Here is a 17,165-nt window from a genome sequence, read left to right as displayed (position 1 = left end):
CGGCAACGAATTCCAGAGTTTAATTATGCGTTGGGTGAAGAAACATTTTCTCCAATTTGTTTTAAATTTACTACACTGTAGTTTCATCGCAAGCGCCCTAGTCCTAGTATTTTTGGAAAGCGTGAACAGACGCTTCACATCCACCTGTTCCACTCCACTCATTATTTTATATACCTCTATCATGTCTCCCCTCAGCCGTCTCTTCTCCAAGCTGAAAAGCCCTAGCCTCCTTAGTCTTTCTTCATAGGGAAGTCGTCCCATCCCCGTTATCATTTTAGTCGCCCTTCGCTGCACCTTTTCCAATTCTACTATATCTTTCTTGAGATGCGGCGACCAGAATTGAACACAATACTCAAGGTGCGGTCGCACCATGGAGCGATACAACGGCATTATAACATCCTCACACCTGTTTTCCATACCTTTCCTAATAATACCCAACATTCTATTAGCTTTCCTAGCTGCAGCAGCACACTGAGCAGAAGGTTTCAGTGTATTATCGATGACGACACCCAGATCCCTTTCTTGGTCCGTAACTCCTAATGTGGAACCTTGCATGACGTACCTATAATTTGGGTTCTTTTTTTCCCATATGCATCACCTTCCACTTCCTCACATTAAACGTCATCTGGCATTTAGCCGCCCAGTCTCCCAGTCTCGTAAGGTCCTTCTGTAATTTTTCACAATCGTGTCGCGACTTAACGACTTTGAATAACTTTGTGTCATCAGCAAATTTAATTACCTCGCTAGTTACTCCCATCCATGCCTGTTGTGCACCTGCCATAGCCTTGGCATAAATGCGGTCGTGTGTAACTTGCTTTGCACAGGATCCTCACCCATTTTCCTGCCCATTCTCTACCCAAGCACATATCGTCTTGCAAAAATGCACTATACCGCTTACATATGCATTACAGAATAGCGTTTATGGTGCCCTGCTGGCACTTTCACATATAAGTGATGGTATTTTGTATATTTACACATATAAAGAGTGCTTAAATGTGGGTGCCTAGTTATAGAATTGCCCTTCGATGGGGAAAATTGTTACAAGCATAATTTTATTAATAATAATAATCATAGTATTGATTATAAAGTGCCATCCATACTAAATATATTCTAAAGCAATTCAAAATGTAATATTTATTTTTGAAAACTTGCACACACTTATCGGATAAAAAAGTTAGGCATTAATTTTGTTGCCAGCTCCTTAAGATTGTAACAAGAAGGAAAAATATTATTATGTATAAAATTTTTATCCTATTTATGTGACAGAGGCATATTTTCAAAGCAATTAGACTTACAAAGTTACGTGGAGGGCCATTTTCAATATGACGTCTGAATTTGGATGTTTTACAAAAATGTCCAAAATCTTAACAGGAAAAAGGTCATTTTCAACAAACAAAAACATCTATCTTTTCCTTCTGAAAATACAGTTTGGAAAAACGTTTTGTGATTTGGACGTTTTACTTTTTGGTCCATTTTCAAACAAAAAACATCCGAATGCAAAACATACAAAATACACAAGAAAATACACAATCGAGTGAAACCATTCATATGTTCTAAGTGTGGTGAAAAATTTGGTTGTAATGTAAATCTGAAAGTGCATCAGAGAGAGTCCTAACAGGAGAGAAACCATTTACATGTTCTGAGTGTGGAAACAGCTTTGGTTGGAAAGAAAGCCTCACACGCCATCAGAGAATTCACACAGGGATGAAACCATTTACATGCACTGAGGAAGTAGAAACTTCAGTTGTATTGGGAAAGATAATTAGGGAATGTACACTCCTGCTATGAAGTGTGGAAAAATAGCACTCTGGTATTTAGATATATGTAATGAGACCTCCTTTTTATCTATAGATCTGAATTCAAAGCCCAAATTTACTGATAAACAATAGACACAAGGCTCGGATGTTATTAAAAAAAAATAGAAAGCTTGGCATCAGGTAGAATAGTGGAAAAGTGACAGGTAGAATAGTGGAAAAGTGACATCCCAGGAAAGCAATAGGGCATCCTTGGGGGCACAGCAGTGGACTTTATAAAATGCTCCCAGGTACACATCTCACCATTGCTCCCATACCTTGTCTGCTGAGCCCCCCAAAACCCACTACCTCCAATTGTACACCACTACTATAGCCCTTACAGGTGAAAGGAGCACCAATATGTGGGTACAGTGGGGTTCTGGTAGGTTTTGGAGGGCTCACAGTTTCCTCCACAAGTGTAACAGGAAGAGGGAGGTAGAAGCCTAGGTCCACCTATCTGTAGTGCACTGCAACACTACTAGATTACTCCAGGCACCTGCATGCTATTCTAATGGACCTGGGTAACATCTGAGGCTGGCAAGTAATATTTTTAATCACATTTTTGGGGGATGGGAGGGGGTTAGTGACCACTGGGGGAGTAAGGGGAGGTGATCTCTGATTCCTTCCAGTGGTCATCTGATCATTTGGGGCACCTCTTTGTGTGGAGTGGAGTAGCAGCCTAGTGGTTAGTGCAGTGGACTTTGATCCTGGGATAGTGGGTTGAATTCCCACTGCAGCTATTCGTTATCAAAACAGGTCTAGCTCAAAACGTCTTAGTCCTGGATGTTTTTGTTTTGTTCCATTATGGCTGAAAAACTAGCAATGCCCAAGTCCCGCCTTGAACACGCCCCTGGCACACCCCCTTGAGATTTAGACACACTTCTGACGGACTTCAGAGAAAAACATCTAAAAAGACGTTTTTATGAGAAAAACGTCCAAATACAGACTTATGTCACTTTTTGGACATTTTTCTCTTTTGAAAATGAGCTTGATAGTAAACTATAGAACTTTGTAAGTCTAGGTGCTTTGAAAGTAAACCCTAAAGTCATATCAAAATGGATTACAACCAGGGGCGTATCTGAACTGCGGCGGTAGGGGGGGCCAGGGCCAGAGTGAGGGGGCACATTATAGCCCCCCCCCCCCGCCGCCGCCGCCGCCGCCGCCATTGCCGATCCCCCTCCCCCCAGCCGCTACCATTGCCAACCCTCCCCCTCCGTTGCTCGCTTACCTTCGCTGGCGGGGGACCCCAAACCCCCGCCAGCCGAGGTCCGCGTCCTCCTGCCGCTGCCGCTGCCGGCTGCCTTTGGTGCTTTCATTTGTCCATTGAAGCTGGCGCCAACTAAAGTTTCTTTTGACTCTGACGTCGCTGCACGTTGTACGTGCAGGACGTCAGACTCAGAAAATGTTTCTGAGTCTGACGTCCTGCACGTACAACGTGCAGCGACGTCAGACTCAAAAGAAACTTTCATCGGCGCCAGCTTCAATGGACAAATGAAAGCACCAAAGGCAGCCGGCAGCGGCAGGAGGACGCGGACCTCGGCTGGCGGGGGTTGGGGTCCCCCGCCAGCGAAGGTAAGCGAGCAACGGAGGGGGAGGGTTGGCAGCGGTAGGGGGGTCCAGGGCGAAATCTGCGGGGGCCCAGGCCCCTGAGGCCCCACGCAGATACGCCCCTGATTACAACCTTCAGATAGCAGTGGAGGAGTGGCCTAGTGGTTAGAGCACTGGTGTTGACATCCAGAGGTGTCTGGTTCAAATCCCACTGCTGCTCTTTGTGATCTTGGGCAAGTTACTTAATCCTCCATTGCCTCAGGTACAAACTTAGGGCCCTTTTTACAAAGCCATGCTAGCAGTTCCTGCGCCGCAGATGAGAGGAAGCCCATAGGAATCGAATGGGCTTCCTCTCATTTGCAGAACTGAGAATCGGTAGAGCGGCTTTGTAAAAGAGGCCCTTAGATTATCTGTCCACTCAGTGATATCTAAGATTGAACTTGGGAGAACTTACTTTCAATAAACACATCTATTGCCTGTTTACAAGCAGATTAGTGGTAACATGAATTGATCCACCTTTGTTTCCTCTTTGCCATATATTTAACATAATGTGAGTTACTAACGCACACAACTGCAATAGGCAAGTCATCAAAATAAAAATGCTGTGCTTAATGTGCCATGCTTATATAAGGCTGCAATGATAAATTAATTTAGTTTCAAAATGTCCAGTGATAGAAGACAAAAATTAATTTTCAATTAAACTTTTGCCATTTTTAATAAGTAGAAAGATTAAGTTAGTATGGCTATATTGTTGCTGCCTGCCCTGAGCAACCTAACAGATGAAAGCCAGATCAAAACTCAACAAATTAATTTCAACATGTACTCTAATTTAAATTATCAAAGCTCAAAAGAATGAATTACGTAATATACACTGCATCTATTTGTAGTAGCAGCAGCAGTGAGGGAAATCAGAAAAAGGGGCTAATTGTTACTTTATTTTTTTAAGTGCTGTTCTTTTGCTGTTTAAACTGACTATTTAATACCTTCATTAAGAACACACCACCATCCTTTACTTGTGGTAAAAGCATGTTGAATAATAGTGCTATTACTTTCTCATCAGTTCTAATGAATTCTACACATCATTTGTTATTTACATAGTATAAAAATACTATTGCCCTTAAATACATTTTACAGTTCCTTCCAAATTATCCCAAATTAGTTGCTACATTCTATGAATAATGGAGCACAATGAACAAGCCACTTATTAAGTAAATGCTTAAATCTCCAAAGGAACAGATGAATTATTTTTTTTCTAAAAAGAATGTTTTAAATAACAGACCATTTTAGCACTCATTAATAATTTACAGAAATTGAGATTCTGGCTGAAGTGCTAATATAGTAAACACATCCTCAACATCAACTGATCTCTTCAATTGAAGTCCTTTGGCTAAAGGGGGACCATTAAAAACTGCTAATATATTTTATTGCAATGTAATAGATTATCTGCAGTAGCCACATATACTACATCACCTTACCGTTGCAATTGGTCCATCAACATGATAATCAAGACTAAAGACATCCCATCCAGTGTCTCCTGGTGATACCTACACACAATCATAAACATAAAACAAACATTACTTTGTTTAAGAACAGTAATAGCCAAACACAAGATTTTTGTAACATAAGACCACACATTATTAAAAAAAGCTTTCAGAAAATGTTCTAAGAAAAAATTATCATAAATCAAAGGAATGACGACCTCCATGCCACCACCATTCATACTTGTTCCATAAAGGTTATTAGCTTTCTCTGCACAAAAGACAAATACTGGCTTAATAAAATGTGTTCTTTTATACTCTATGTGCAGGTTTATAAAACTCTAAGACCCACAATAAAGAATATAATTTTAATTACTGGTGTATAATCTTCAGATACGGGGAAGAAGAGAGCTGATGTAGGGAGGGGTGGATTTTGTTTGTACATACTTCAATTGTTAACTTGGAAGTGGTATAAAAATAATGTTCACTCACATATCTGAATCATAAATCTGAGACTTTCCTATTGGAATGTACAGGTAAGAAACTTCTAAATCTACAGAATACAAAAATATCACCTGCCTAAGAGCTTATTTATTTATTTGTTACATTTGTATCCCACATTTTCCCACCTATTTGCAGGCTCAATGTGGCTTACATAGTACCGTATCGATTCCGGTAAGGACAAATACAAGGTGATATTGTGGTAGAATAAGGTTCATGTGTGACAGACACATTAGGGGATCTTAGAGAGGAAGAGTTACGTTATGTCCATTACAAGCTTTGGTTTCATTGTGTTGCAGGTATTCAGGCTTTTATGTTGGGTCGGTGGGGTATGCCTTTTTGAACAGGTTTGTTTTTAGTGATTTCCGGAAATTTAGGTGGTCATATGTTGTTTTATGGCTTTTGGCAGTGCGTTCCATAGTTGCGCGCTTAAATAGGAAAAGCTGGATGCATACGTTGATTTGTATTTGAGTCCTTTGCAGCTTGGGTAGTGGAGATTTAGGTATGTTTGTGCTGATCCTGTTGTGATTCTGGTTTGCAGGTCTATGAGGTCTGTCATGTATTCCAGGGCTTCGCCGTAAATAATTTTATGAACCAGGGTGCAGATTTTGAAAGCAATACGTTCTTTGATTGGGAGCCAGTGCAGTTTTTCTCGGAGGGGTTTGGCGCTTTCAAACCGCTTTTTTCCAAATATAAGCCTGGCTGCTGTGTTTTGAGCGGTCTGAAGTTTCTTTATGATTTGTTCTTTGCATCCCGCATAAATTCCATTGCAGTATTCTGCATGGCTTAGTACCATTGATTGTATCAAGTTGCGAAATATTTCCCTCGGGAAGAATGGTTTCACGCGTTTGAGTTTCCACATTGAGTGAAACATTTTCTTTATTGTAGATTTCGTTTCGTTCTCTAGTGAGAGGTTCCGGTCGATTGTAACGCAGAGAATTTTCAGGCTGTCTGAGATGGTGTAACCTGGGGTGCTTATGTTTGTGGGTTTATACGTATTGTATTGGGATGAGATGATGAGACAGTGTGTTTTTTCTGTGTTGAGTTTTAGTTGGAATGCATTTGCCCATGAGTCCATGATCCCTAATTAATCCACCCGGAAGAGCCATCATTTCAGGGAATGATTCAGCCCTCAAGCCTCTATCAATTTTCACAGATTATTTCTTATGCCGACATGTCCCTCTCATTAGATCGCACGTTAAAGATTCAACACACATGCTCAACCTCTTTTACGCCCATACGTCCCTCTCATTAGTTCGCACGTCAAGGGTTCAACACACATGCTCAACCTCTTAGATGAATTTGATGGAGATTTGTCTAGAATCCTCTTGGTGACATTAGACATAAGATTCACTCTACACCAACATCCCCCAGACAGAAGCATTGCTGGTCACAGAATACAAACATACTTAAGGCCGAATCAGAGAAAATTTTTCTTCACTCAATGTGTAATTAAACTCTGGAACTTGTTGCCAGAGAATGTGATAAAGGTGAATCGGAGAAAATCTTTCTTCATTCAACGTGTAATTAAACTCTGGAATTTGTTGCCAGAGAATGTGGTAAAAGCGGTTATCTAGCAGGGGTTTAAAAAAGGTCTAGACGGCTTCCTAAAGGAAAAGTCCATAGACTATTAAATTGACTTGGGAAAATCCACTGCTTATTTCTGGGATAAGCACCATAAAATGTATTGAGCTTTTCTGGGATCTTGCCAGGTATTCGTGACCTGGATTGGCCACTGTTGGAAACAGGATACTGGGCTTGATGGACCTTTGGTGTATCCCAGTGTGGCAATACTTATTACTTATGTACTTAAACACAGAATCCCAAATCACCTCATCCTTGCTTTGGTCACTATTGCACTCACAAAACACTATTTTATGTTTCAAGGTTTATCAACAGATCAAACGTATGGACACGGGAGCTTCTATGGCCCTTGACAATGCAAATCATTATGTGGCCAGTTTTGAAAAAAAACCTTTTTACATGATCACCCCTTTAAAGACCACATTTGCTTTTACAAAAGGTATATTGATGATAATCTCTCTCATGGCTGGGCAAATCTGATAGTTTAAACCAATTTTTGGGATGCCTCAACTCCAGGGATGTAAACCTCTCATTTAAAATGCAGTATGACAGAAATTAAATTATTTGGATCTCCTTATCAGGAAAGATACTTACCGTTTTTCCAGCACCATCTATAAAAAGCCTACCAAAAGGAATACCTAACTTCATTGCACCAGCTTTCACAAACAGGCTTTGAATTTGTTCTGATTACTCAGACTTTGGCACACAAGCTGCTATAATAACAGATTGGTACATAGAGGATATCCTAAAAAGCATATTGAAGAGGGTTACTTTAAAGCCAAATCACAACACAGAGAACAATTGCTATTAGGACAAACTAACAAAAACTAGATATTGTTTGCACCTTAATATTCTCACATTGCGAGGAGAATTCAGAAAATCATTTGCAGATACTGGCACATTCTGGAAGGCCACCAATGTTTCAGAGACAAACGATTGGTTGTGGCATATACCAAAGACAAAATCTGAAAGAGAAGTTAGTACCCTCAGTTCTGTCAGAGCTTAGTTCTGCATCTTGTATTGTTCAACATGAAGGCCATAAGAAATGTGGGAAGTGCAGTGTGAGAACATTCTCTAGTCACCAACATTCATACATCCACAGACAGGGAAAACATAACATCTTAGACAAACATCCGATTGTAATTCAGCGCAGGTTATTTACGTTATCCAAAGCCCCTGTTCTCTTATACATAGGTAAAACCAAAAGGATGGTGAAGGCAAGGATCACTGAACACTGAAGTAAAGAGTTGCATGGGGACAAAAATCATACTATCTCCGCCCATCTCTGCTGGAATCTTTTCCATCACCGCAAGAATTTAACCCGTTCCCACAAGAATTTAACCTGTCCCCAACCCAGTCCCGCAAGAATTTAATGGTACATTAAAAAAATATTCCAGTTGGCTCTCAGTCTCTCTCTGGGTTCAAGCCATAGCACTGCAGGCAAGGAAGGAATGGAACTTGGAACACTCTGATACACACATGTAAGACTTGTCTCTGATTCACTGGCACTGTGTGCTGAGAGATCGCCACATGCATGCACCAGTAGGTAGGTGACATTTGATGCTCATGCCCCTGTCAGAGCTGAGGTCTGCGCATCAGCCTGGGAGCAGAAAGGATTAACAGTAACACAGTAAATGACTGCAGATAAAAACCTGAACTGTCCAGCCAGTCTGCCCAATAGTCACACTCACTATCAATTCATGATTAAATGAACAATGAACGTAATATTATATACTTGATTATGGTCTTTCTTTGGCGTTTCTGGGACAGACTATAGAAGTCCGCCTGACCCTATCCTTATGTTTCAACTGCTGGAGTTGTCGTCAAAGCCCACTCCTGCTTATTCGTCTTCTCATTTGTGGGACACAGACCGTAAATGTCTGTCCAGCATTCTCCTCATGTTCCATCTACTGAAGCTGCTGTCTAAGCCCTTTCCAGCCCATCCTAAACCAGATTGCCATATATGAGACAAAGACCATACAAATCTGTCCGGTATCAGCCATTGTTCGTCACAGCTGGAGACGCCATGTAAGTGTCACTTGAAACATCCACACATATGCAGCCATTTAAGTTTAGGTTTTTTATAACTTCCATTTTCTAATTAGAGATCATCCCACAACTTTTTTATTTCAGTCACCATTTGTGTCTCTACCACCTCCTTAATGGAAGACTTTCTGCATCTGTGCTGTTAAAGCAAGGAGGAGGAAGAGGAGGAGGAGGAGGAGATTGCTTCCGTCCACACAGGAACCCTGTAGGAACTGCTTCCATTCCCATGGGAACCCCGCAGAACTGCTTCAATTCTCACAGGATTCCCGCAAACCCCGTTCCTGTGCAGGTCTCTACACCAAAGCTGCATAAACAGACATATAACGGCATCACTGGTTAATCATTAGAATGAGGTTAACTATGCTATCAGCGATTTGAAGTTTCTGGTTTTTAAAATTGTTAAATGTGGCAGGAGAGGTGCCGATATTGATTCTATATTAGTTATGTAAGGATCAAATGTTAATTTTCTTATTTAATTCAGTAACACCATGTATTGCTTTGGTATTTGCAGCCTGCTCACTTGATCACCACAGACTGCTCACATAATAAAATACTACAGATTATTTTAGATTTGTATTGGGTAAATGAAACTCTTTATTTGGACTTTAATTGGAGAGTGTATAAGTCATTATTGTTACTGCATCACAATGATTAAGAAATACACACACTAATCGAGTACATTACTAAAAGAAGGCTATAGAAAAGTAAAATAAGATATATATACAGTGGGGGAAATAAGTATTTGATCCCTTGCTGATTTTGTAAGTTTGCCCACTGACAAAGACATGAGCAGCCCATAATTGAAGGGTAGGTTATTGGTAACAGTGAGAGATAGCACATCACAAATTAAATCCGGAAAATCACATTGTGGAAAGTATATGAATTTATTTGCATTCTGCAGAGGGAAATAAGTATTTGATCCCCCACCAACCAGTAAGAGATCTGGCCCCTACAGACCAGGTAGATGCTCCAAATCAACTCGTTACCTGCATGACAGACAGCTGTCGGCAATGGTCACCTGTATGAAAGACACCTGTCCACAGACTCAGTGAATCAGTCAGACTCTAACCTCTACAAAATGGCCAAGAGCAAGGAGCTGTCTAAGGATGTCAGGGACAAGATCATACACCTGCACAAGGCTGGAATGGGCTACAAAACCATCAGTAAGACGCTGGGCGAGAAGGAGACAACTGTTGGTGCCATAGTAAGAAAATGGAAGAAGTACAAAATGACTGTCAATCGACAAAGATCTGGGGCTCCACGCAAAATCTCACCTCGTGGGGTATCCTTGATCATGAGGAAGGTTAGAAATCAGCCTACAACTACAAGGGGGGAACTTGTCAATGATCTCAAGGCAGCTGGGACCACTGTCACCACGAAAACCATTGGTAACACATTACGACATAACGGATTGCAATCCTGCAGTGCCCGCAAGGTCCCCCTGCTCCGGAAGGCACATGTGACGGCCCGTCTGAAGTTTGCCAGTGAACACCTGGATGATGCCGAGAGTGATTGGGAGAAGGTGCTGTGGTCAGATGAGACAAAAATTGAGCTCTTTGGCATGAACTCAACTCGCCGTGTTTGGAGGAAGAGAAATGCTGCCTATGACCCAAAGAACACCGTCCCCACTGTCAAGCATGGAGGTGGAAATGTTATGTTTTGGGGGTGTTTCTCTGCTAAGGGCACAGGACTACTTCACCGCATCAATGGGAGAATGGATGGGGCCATGTACCGTACAATTCTGAGTGACAACCTCCTTCCCTCCGCCAGGGCCTTAAAAATGGGTCGTGGCTGGGTCTTCCAGCACGACAATGACCCAAAACATACAGCCAAGGCAACAAAGGAGTGGCTCAGGAAGAAGCACATTAGGGTCATGGAGTGGCCTAGCCAGTCACCAGACCTTAATCCCATTGAAAACTTATGGAGGGAGCTGAAGCTGCGAGTTGCCAAGCGACAGCCCAGAACTCTTAATGATTTAGAGATGATCTGCAAAGAGGAGTGGACCAAAATTCCTCCTGACATGTGTGCAAACCTCATCATCAACTACAGAAGACGTCTGACCGCTGTGCTTGCCAACAAGGGTTTTGCCACCAAGTATTAGGTCTTGTTTGCCAGAGGGATTAAATACTTATTTCCCTCTGCAGAATGCAAATAAATTCATATACTTTCCACAATGTGATTTTCCGGATTTAATTTGTGATGTGCTATCTCTCACTGTTACCAATAACCTACCCTTCAATTATGGGCTGCTCATGTCTTTGTCAGTGGGCAAACTTACAAAATCAGCAAGGGATCAAATACTTATTTCCCCCACTGTATATACATACATCAACATCACTGGTCAGGAATTACATCATTCAGGCCCTTATCTCATCAGCTGGGGGGGCCCATTGCAGCGAAAAGCCTGAAGTCTCCCTAAGACCAGGAACAAGTCTTTTCTGCATGATGCGTCCATCCACAGAATGAGCTCCAAGGCTCTGCTGCAAAAAGCCCCCTTTTTATTAAGCTAAAACTTATCCAGGTATGTGAGGATTCAGTCATATGCTCTCAGTTCAGGTAAACAAACAACTGGCCAGGTGGGTTATCTGCAGAACCTCAAACATACCCCGCCTCCCTCCTGCACAAGCTGGCTTCAGAGACATACATTGTTCTTGAGAGGTGCCTTATCTCCTACACCTCCCTTCTGCACAAGTTAGCTTCAGGGACATACATTGTTCTTGAGAGGTGCCTTACCTCCTACACCTTCCTTCTGCACAAGTTAGCTTCAGGGACATACATTGTTCTTGTGATATACCAGGAAAGTCACTTTTGGGTCAGAGACAGGGGATTTTAAAAATGTATTATCGATTAAAGCAAGACTGAAAAGCAATTTTTAACATTTTCCATCACATTTGGTTCTTTACTTTTCAATTTTGCTTATAAGGTAATGGTATAATAGAATAACTATGAGATATTTTTCGCATATAATGAGTAAGATAATTCCATATAGTCAAAATAATGATTATGCAGTGGGATTTGAACCGGTCACCTCTGGATTGCAAGACCAGTGCTCTAACCACTAGGCCACTCCTCCACTCCACTCCCTTGAAATTTGGCCGTCCCTGTGGGGGGGGGGGGGGGGGGCAGTTCAGGACATCCAAAATGTTTGAAATAAGGATGTACACGCCTTCGCTATGCCTCCGCTGACACATACATACCTCCCCCCCAGGGACCAGCATACTGCTGCGATGGACCAGAGTATGACATTTCAGGCTGGCAAAAAAAGTTTTTGAAGTTGTTTTTTTCGGGGTGGGAGGTGGTTAGTGACCACTGGGGGAGTCAGGGGAGGTCATTCCCGATTCCCTCCGGTGGTCATCTGGTCAGTTCGGGCACCTTTTTGAGGCTTGGTCATAAGAAAAAAATGGACCAAGTAAAGTCGGCCAAGTGCTCATCAGGGATGCCCTTCTTTTTTCCATTATCGGTCAAGGACGCTCATCTGTTAGGCACGCCCCAGTCTGCCTTCGCTACGCCGCCGGAAACCTTGGTCATCCCCGCAACGGAAAGCAGTTGGGGGCGCCCAAAATCGGCTTTCGATTATGCCGATTTGGGCGACCCTGAGAGAAGGACACCCATCTCCTGATTTGTGTCGAAAGATGGGCGCCCTTCTCTTTCGAAAATAAGTCTGCTAGAGAAACATGGTTTAATGGGACAGAGTCGGCATGGATTCAGCAAGGAAAGCCTCACCTCACCAATTTGCTTCATTTCTTTGAAGGTCTGAATAAACATGGGCATAAAGGTGAGCCGGTTGATGTAATATATCTAAGGTTTTTTTATTTTATTTCTACCCCGCGCTTTCCCACTCATGGCAGGCTCAATACGGCTTACATGGGGCAATGGAGGGTTAAGTGACTTGCCCAGAGTCACAAGGAGCTGCCTGTGCCTGAAGTGGGAATCAAACTCAGTTCCTCAGTTCCCCAGGACCAAAGTCCACCACCCTAACCTCTAGGCCACTCCTCCTCCACAGAAAGCTTTTGACAAAGTTCCCCATGAGAAACTTCTGAGAAAATTAAAAAGTCACGGGATAGGAGATAATGTTCTGTTGTGGATTAAAAATTGGTTATTTAGACCAAAAAAAAGAGGATAGGGTTAAATGGTCATTTTTCTCAATGGAGGAGGGTGAATAGTGGAGTGCCATGGGGAGCGCTACTGGGACCAGTGTTTTTAGCATATTTATAAATAATCTGGAAAGCGAAAGATACATACCTGTAGCAGGTATTCTCCAAGGACAGCAGGCTGATTGTTCTCACTGATGGGTTGACGTCCGACGGCAGCACCAGGTACGGAATTCTTCCTAGCAACAAAGTTTGCTAGAGCCCTCGTGCGCACACCGCGCATGCGCGGCCATCTTCCCACCCGTCGTGCGAACGTGCCCCTCCGTCAACTTACAAAGCAAGACAAGGGAAGAGACAACTCCAAAGGGGAGGCAGGCGGGTTGGTGAGAACCATCAGCCTGCTGTCCTCGGAGAATACCTGCTACAGGTATGTATCTTTCACTTTCTCTGAGGACAAGCAGGCTGCTTGTTCTCACTGATGGGGTATCCCTAGCCCCCAGGCTCACTCAAAAAAACAAACAGGGTAAATCGGGCCTCGCAACGGCGAGGACATAACATAGATTGACCTGAAAAATAACAACTAACAGAGTGCAGCCTGGAACAGAACAAAAATGGGCCTAGGGGTTGGTGGAGTTGGATTCTAGACCCCAAACAGATTCTGCACCACCGACTGCCCAAACCGACTGTCGTGCCAGGTATCTTGCTGAAGGCAGTAATGAGATGTGAAAAAGCAAACCTCTCATGAAGCGAACAACTAAAGGCTGTCCAGATATAGGCTTACCTTCTACACAGTAATGGTAAGCACTAACTGCACTAAGATGAACTCTTACGGAGTTAGTTTTAAGACCAGACTCAGACAAGTGCACCACCTTCAAGCAGGGTCTGTGTAGGACAAGAACGAGGATCTAGGGCCTTGCTGTCACACCAGACGGCAAACCTCCTCCATTTAAAAGAGTAAGCGAATGATACATACCTGTAGAAGGTGTTCTCCGAGCACAGCAGGCTGATTGTTCTCACGACTGGGTTGACGTCCAAGGCAGCCCCCTCCAACCGGAAAAAAACTTCGCGGGAGGTCCCGCACGCAGGGCACGCCCACCGCGCATGCGCGGCCATCTTCCCGCCCGTGCGCGACCGTTCCCGCTCAGTTGAATGACAAGCAAAGGAATGAAGAAAACGCAACTCCAAAGGGGAGGAGGGAGGGTAGGTGAGAACAATCAGCCTGCTGTCCTCAGAGAACACCTGCTACAGGTATGTATCTTTCGCTTTCTCCGAGGACAAGCAGGCTGCTTGTTCTCATGACTGGGGTATCCCTAGCTCTCAGGCTCACTCAAAACAAGAACCCAGGTCAATTGAACCTCGCAACGGCGAGGGCATAACAGAAATTGACCTACGAAGAACAACTAACTGAGAGTGCAGCCTGAACAGAATAAATCGGGTCCTGGAGGGTGGAGTTGGATTCAAACCCCAAACAGATTCTGCAGCACCGACTGCCCGAACCGACTGTCGCGTCGGGTATCCTGCTGGAGGCAGTAATGCGATGTGAATGTGTGGACCGATGACCACATCACAGCCTTGCAAATCTCTTCAATAGTGGCTGTCTTCAAGAGTGCCACTGACGCTGCCATGGCTCTAACACTATGAGCCGTGACATGACCCTCAAGAGTCAGCCCAGCCTGGGCGTAAGTGAAGGAAATGCAATCTGCTAGCCAATTGGAGATGGTGTGTTTCCCGACAGCGACCCCCTTCCTATTGGGGTCGAAAGAAATAAACAATTGGGCGGACTGTCTGTGGGGCTGTGTCCGCTCCAGATAGAAGGCCAACGCTCGCTTGCAGTCCAATGTGTGCAACTGACGTTCAGCAGGGCGGGTATGCGGTCTGGGAAAGAATGTTGGCAAGACAATTGACTGGTTCAGATACAACTCCGACACCACCTTTGGCAGGAACTTAGGGTGAGTGCGGATGAAATTGACATGATGAAATTTAGTATAAGGAGCATGTGCTACCAGGGCTTGAAGCTCACTGACTCTACGAGCTGAAGTAACTGCCACCAAGAAAATGACCTTCCTGGTTAAGTACTTCAGATGGCATGAATTCAGTGGCTCAAAAGGAGGTTTCATCAGCTGGGTGAGGATGACGTTGAGATCCCATGACACTGCAGGAGGCTTGACAGGGGGCCTTGACAAAAGCAAGCTTCTCATGAATCGAACGACTAAAGGCTCTCCAGAGATGGCTTTACCCTCTACACGATAATGGTAAGCACTAATTGCACTAAGGTGATTCCTTACTGAGTTGGTCTTAAGACCAGACTCTGATAAGTGCAGAAGGTATTCAAGCAGGTTCTGTGCAGGACAAGAACGAGGTTCTAGGGCCTTGCTCTCACACCAAACGACAAACCTCCTCCACTTGAAAAAGTAAGTCTTTTTAGTGGAATCCTTTCGAGAAGCAAGCAAGACACGAGAGACTCCCTCAGGCTGACCCAACGAAGCAAAATCTACGCCCTCAACATCCAGGCCGTGAGAGCCAGAGACTGAAGGTTGGGGTGCAGAAGCGCTCCTTCGTTCTGCGAAATGAGAGTCGGAAAACACTCCAATCTCCACGGTTCTTCGGAGGACAACTCCAGAAGAAGAGGGAACCAGATCTGACGTGGCCAAAAAGGTGCTATCAGAATCATGGTGCCGTGGTCTTGCTTAAGCTTCAGCAAGGTCTTCCCCACCAAAGGTATGGGAGGATAAGCATACAGGAGGCCGTTCCCCCAATGGAGGAGAAAGGCATCCGACGCCAGTCTGCCATGTGCCTGTAGTCTGGAACAGAACAGAGGCAGCTTGTGATTGGTCTGAGAGGCGAAAAGGTCCACCGAGGGGGTGCCCCACTCTCGGAAGATCTTGCGTACCACTCTGGAATGGAGCGACCACTCGTGCGGTTGCATGACTCTGCTCAGCCTGTCGGCCAGACTGTTGTTTACGCCTGCCAGGTATGTGGCTTGGAGAAGCATGCCAAACTGGCAGGCCCAATGCCACATCCTGACGGCTTCCTGACACAGAGGGCGAGATCCGGTGCCCCCCTGCTTGTTTAAGGGCGAGATCTGGTGCCCCCCTGCTTGTTTATGTAATACATTGCAACCTGATTGTCTGTCCGAATTTGGATGATTTGGTAGGACAGCCGATCTCTGAAGGCCTTCAGTGCGTTCCAGACCGCTCGGAGCTCCAGGAGGTTGATCTGAAGATCTTGTTCCTGGTGGGACCACACCCCCTGGGTGTGGAGCCCATCGACATGAGCTCCCCACCCCAGGCGAGATGCATCCGTCGTCAGCACCTTCGTGTGCTGCGGAATTTGGAATGGACGTCCCAGGGTCAAATTGGTCCGATTTGTTCACCAGTGCAGCGAAGCGCGGCAACTGATGGACAGGCGGATGACATCTTCTAGATTCCCGGTGGCTTGGCACCACTGGGAAGCTAGGGTCCGTTGAGCAGATCTCATGTGAAGACGAGCCATGGGAGTCACATGGACCGTAGAGGCCATATGGCCCAGGAGTCTCAACATCTGCCGAGCTGTGATCTGCTGAGACGCTCTGGTCTGGGAAGCGAGGTACAGGAGATTCTCAGCCCTTGCCTCGGGAAGATAGGCCTGAGCCGTCTGTGAATTCAGCAGAGCTCCTATGAATTCCAGAGATTGAACTGGCTGGAGATGGGACTTCGGGTAATTTATCACAAACCCCAGCAGCTCCAGAAGGTGAATAGTACACTGCATGGACCGAAGAGCTCCTGTCTCTGAGGTGCTCTTCACCAGCCAATCGTCGAGATACGGGAACACGTGCACCCCCAGCTTGCGTAGGTACGCCGCAACCACCACGAGACACTTCGTGAACACCCGTGGTGCAGAGGCGAGCCCAAAGGGCAGCACACAATACTGAAAGTGATGTGTCCCCAGACGGAATCGGAGATACTGTCTGTGGGTTGGCAGTATCGGGATGTGAGTATAAGTATCCTTTAAATCCAGGGAACAAAGCCAATCGTCTTTCTGAATCATGGGAAGAAGGGTGCCCAAGGAAAGCATCCTGAACTTTTCTTGCACCAGATACCTGTTCAGGCCTCTCAGGTCTAGGATGGGGTGCATCCCCCCTGTTT

The 17,165-nt window shown here is 44.5% G+C and overlaps 1 protein-coding gene across 1 annotated transcript in view; it reads right to left on the bottom strand.

Moving 5' to 3' along the window:
- TUBGCP3 (tubulin gamma complex associated protein 3) overlaps positions 1 to 17,165 on the bottom strand; it is a gene marked incomplete in the record, with an annotated part of 536,537 nt that overhangs the window by 54,694 nt on the left and 464,678 nt on the right. The window contains 1 exon segment of the mRNA XM_030201534.1: positions 4,817 to 4,885. Coding sequence (XP_030057394.1) covers positions 4,817 to 4,885 — 69 coding nt within the window.

The sequence above is a fragment of the Microcaecilia unicolor genome, chromosome 4, assembly GCF_901765095.1.
Source record: "Microcaecilia unicolor chromosome 4, aMicUni1.1, whole genome shotgun sequence".
NCBI classification, from domain to species: Eukaryota; Metazoa; Chordata; class Amphibia; order Gymnophiona; family Siphonopidae; genus Microcaecilia; species Microcaecilia unicolor.
The sequence above is the reverse complement of the archived record's forward strand: the minus strand, read 5'-3'. Positions and strand labels throughout refer to the sequence as shown.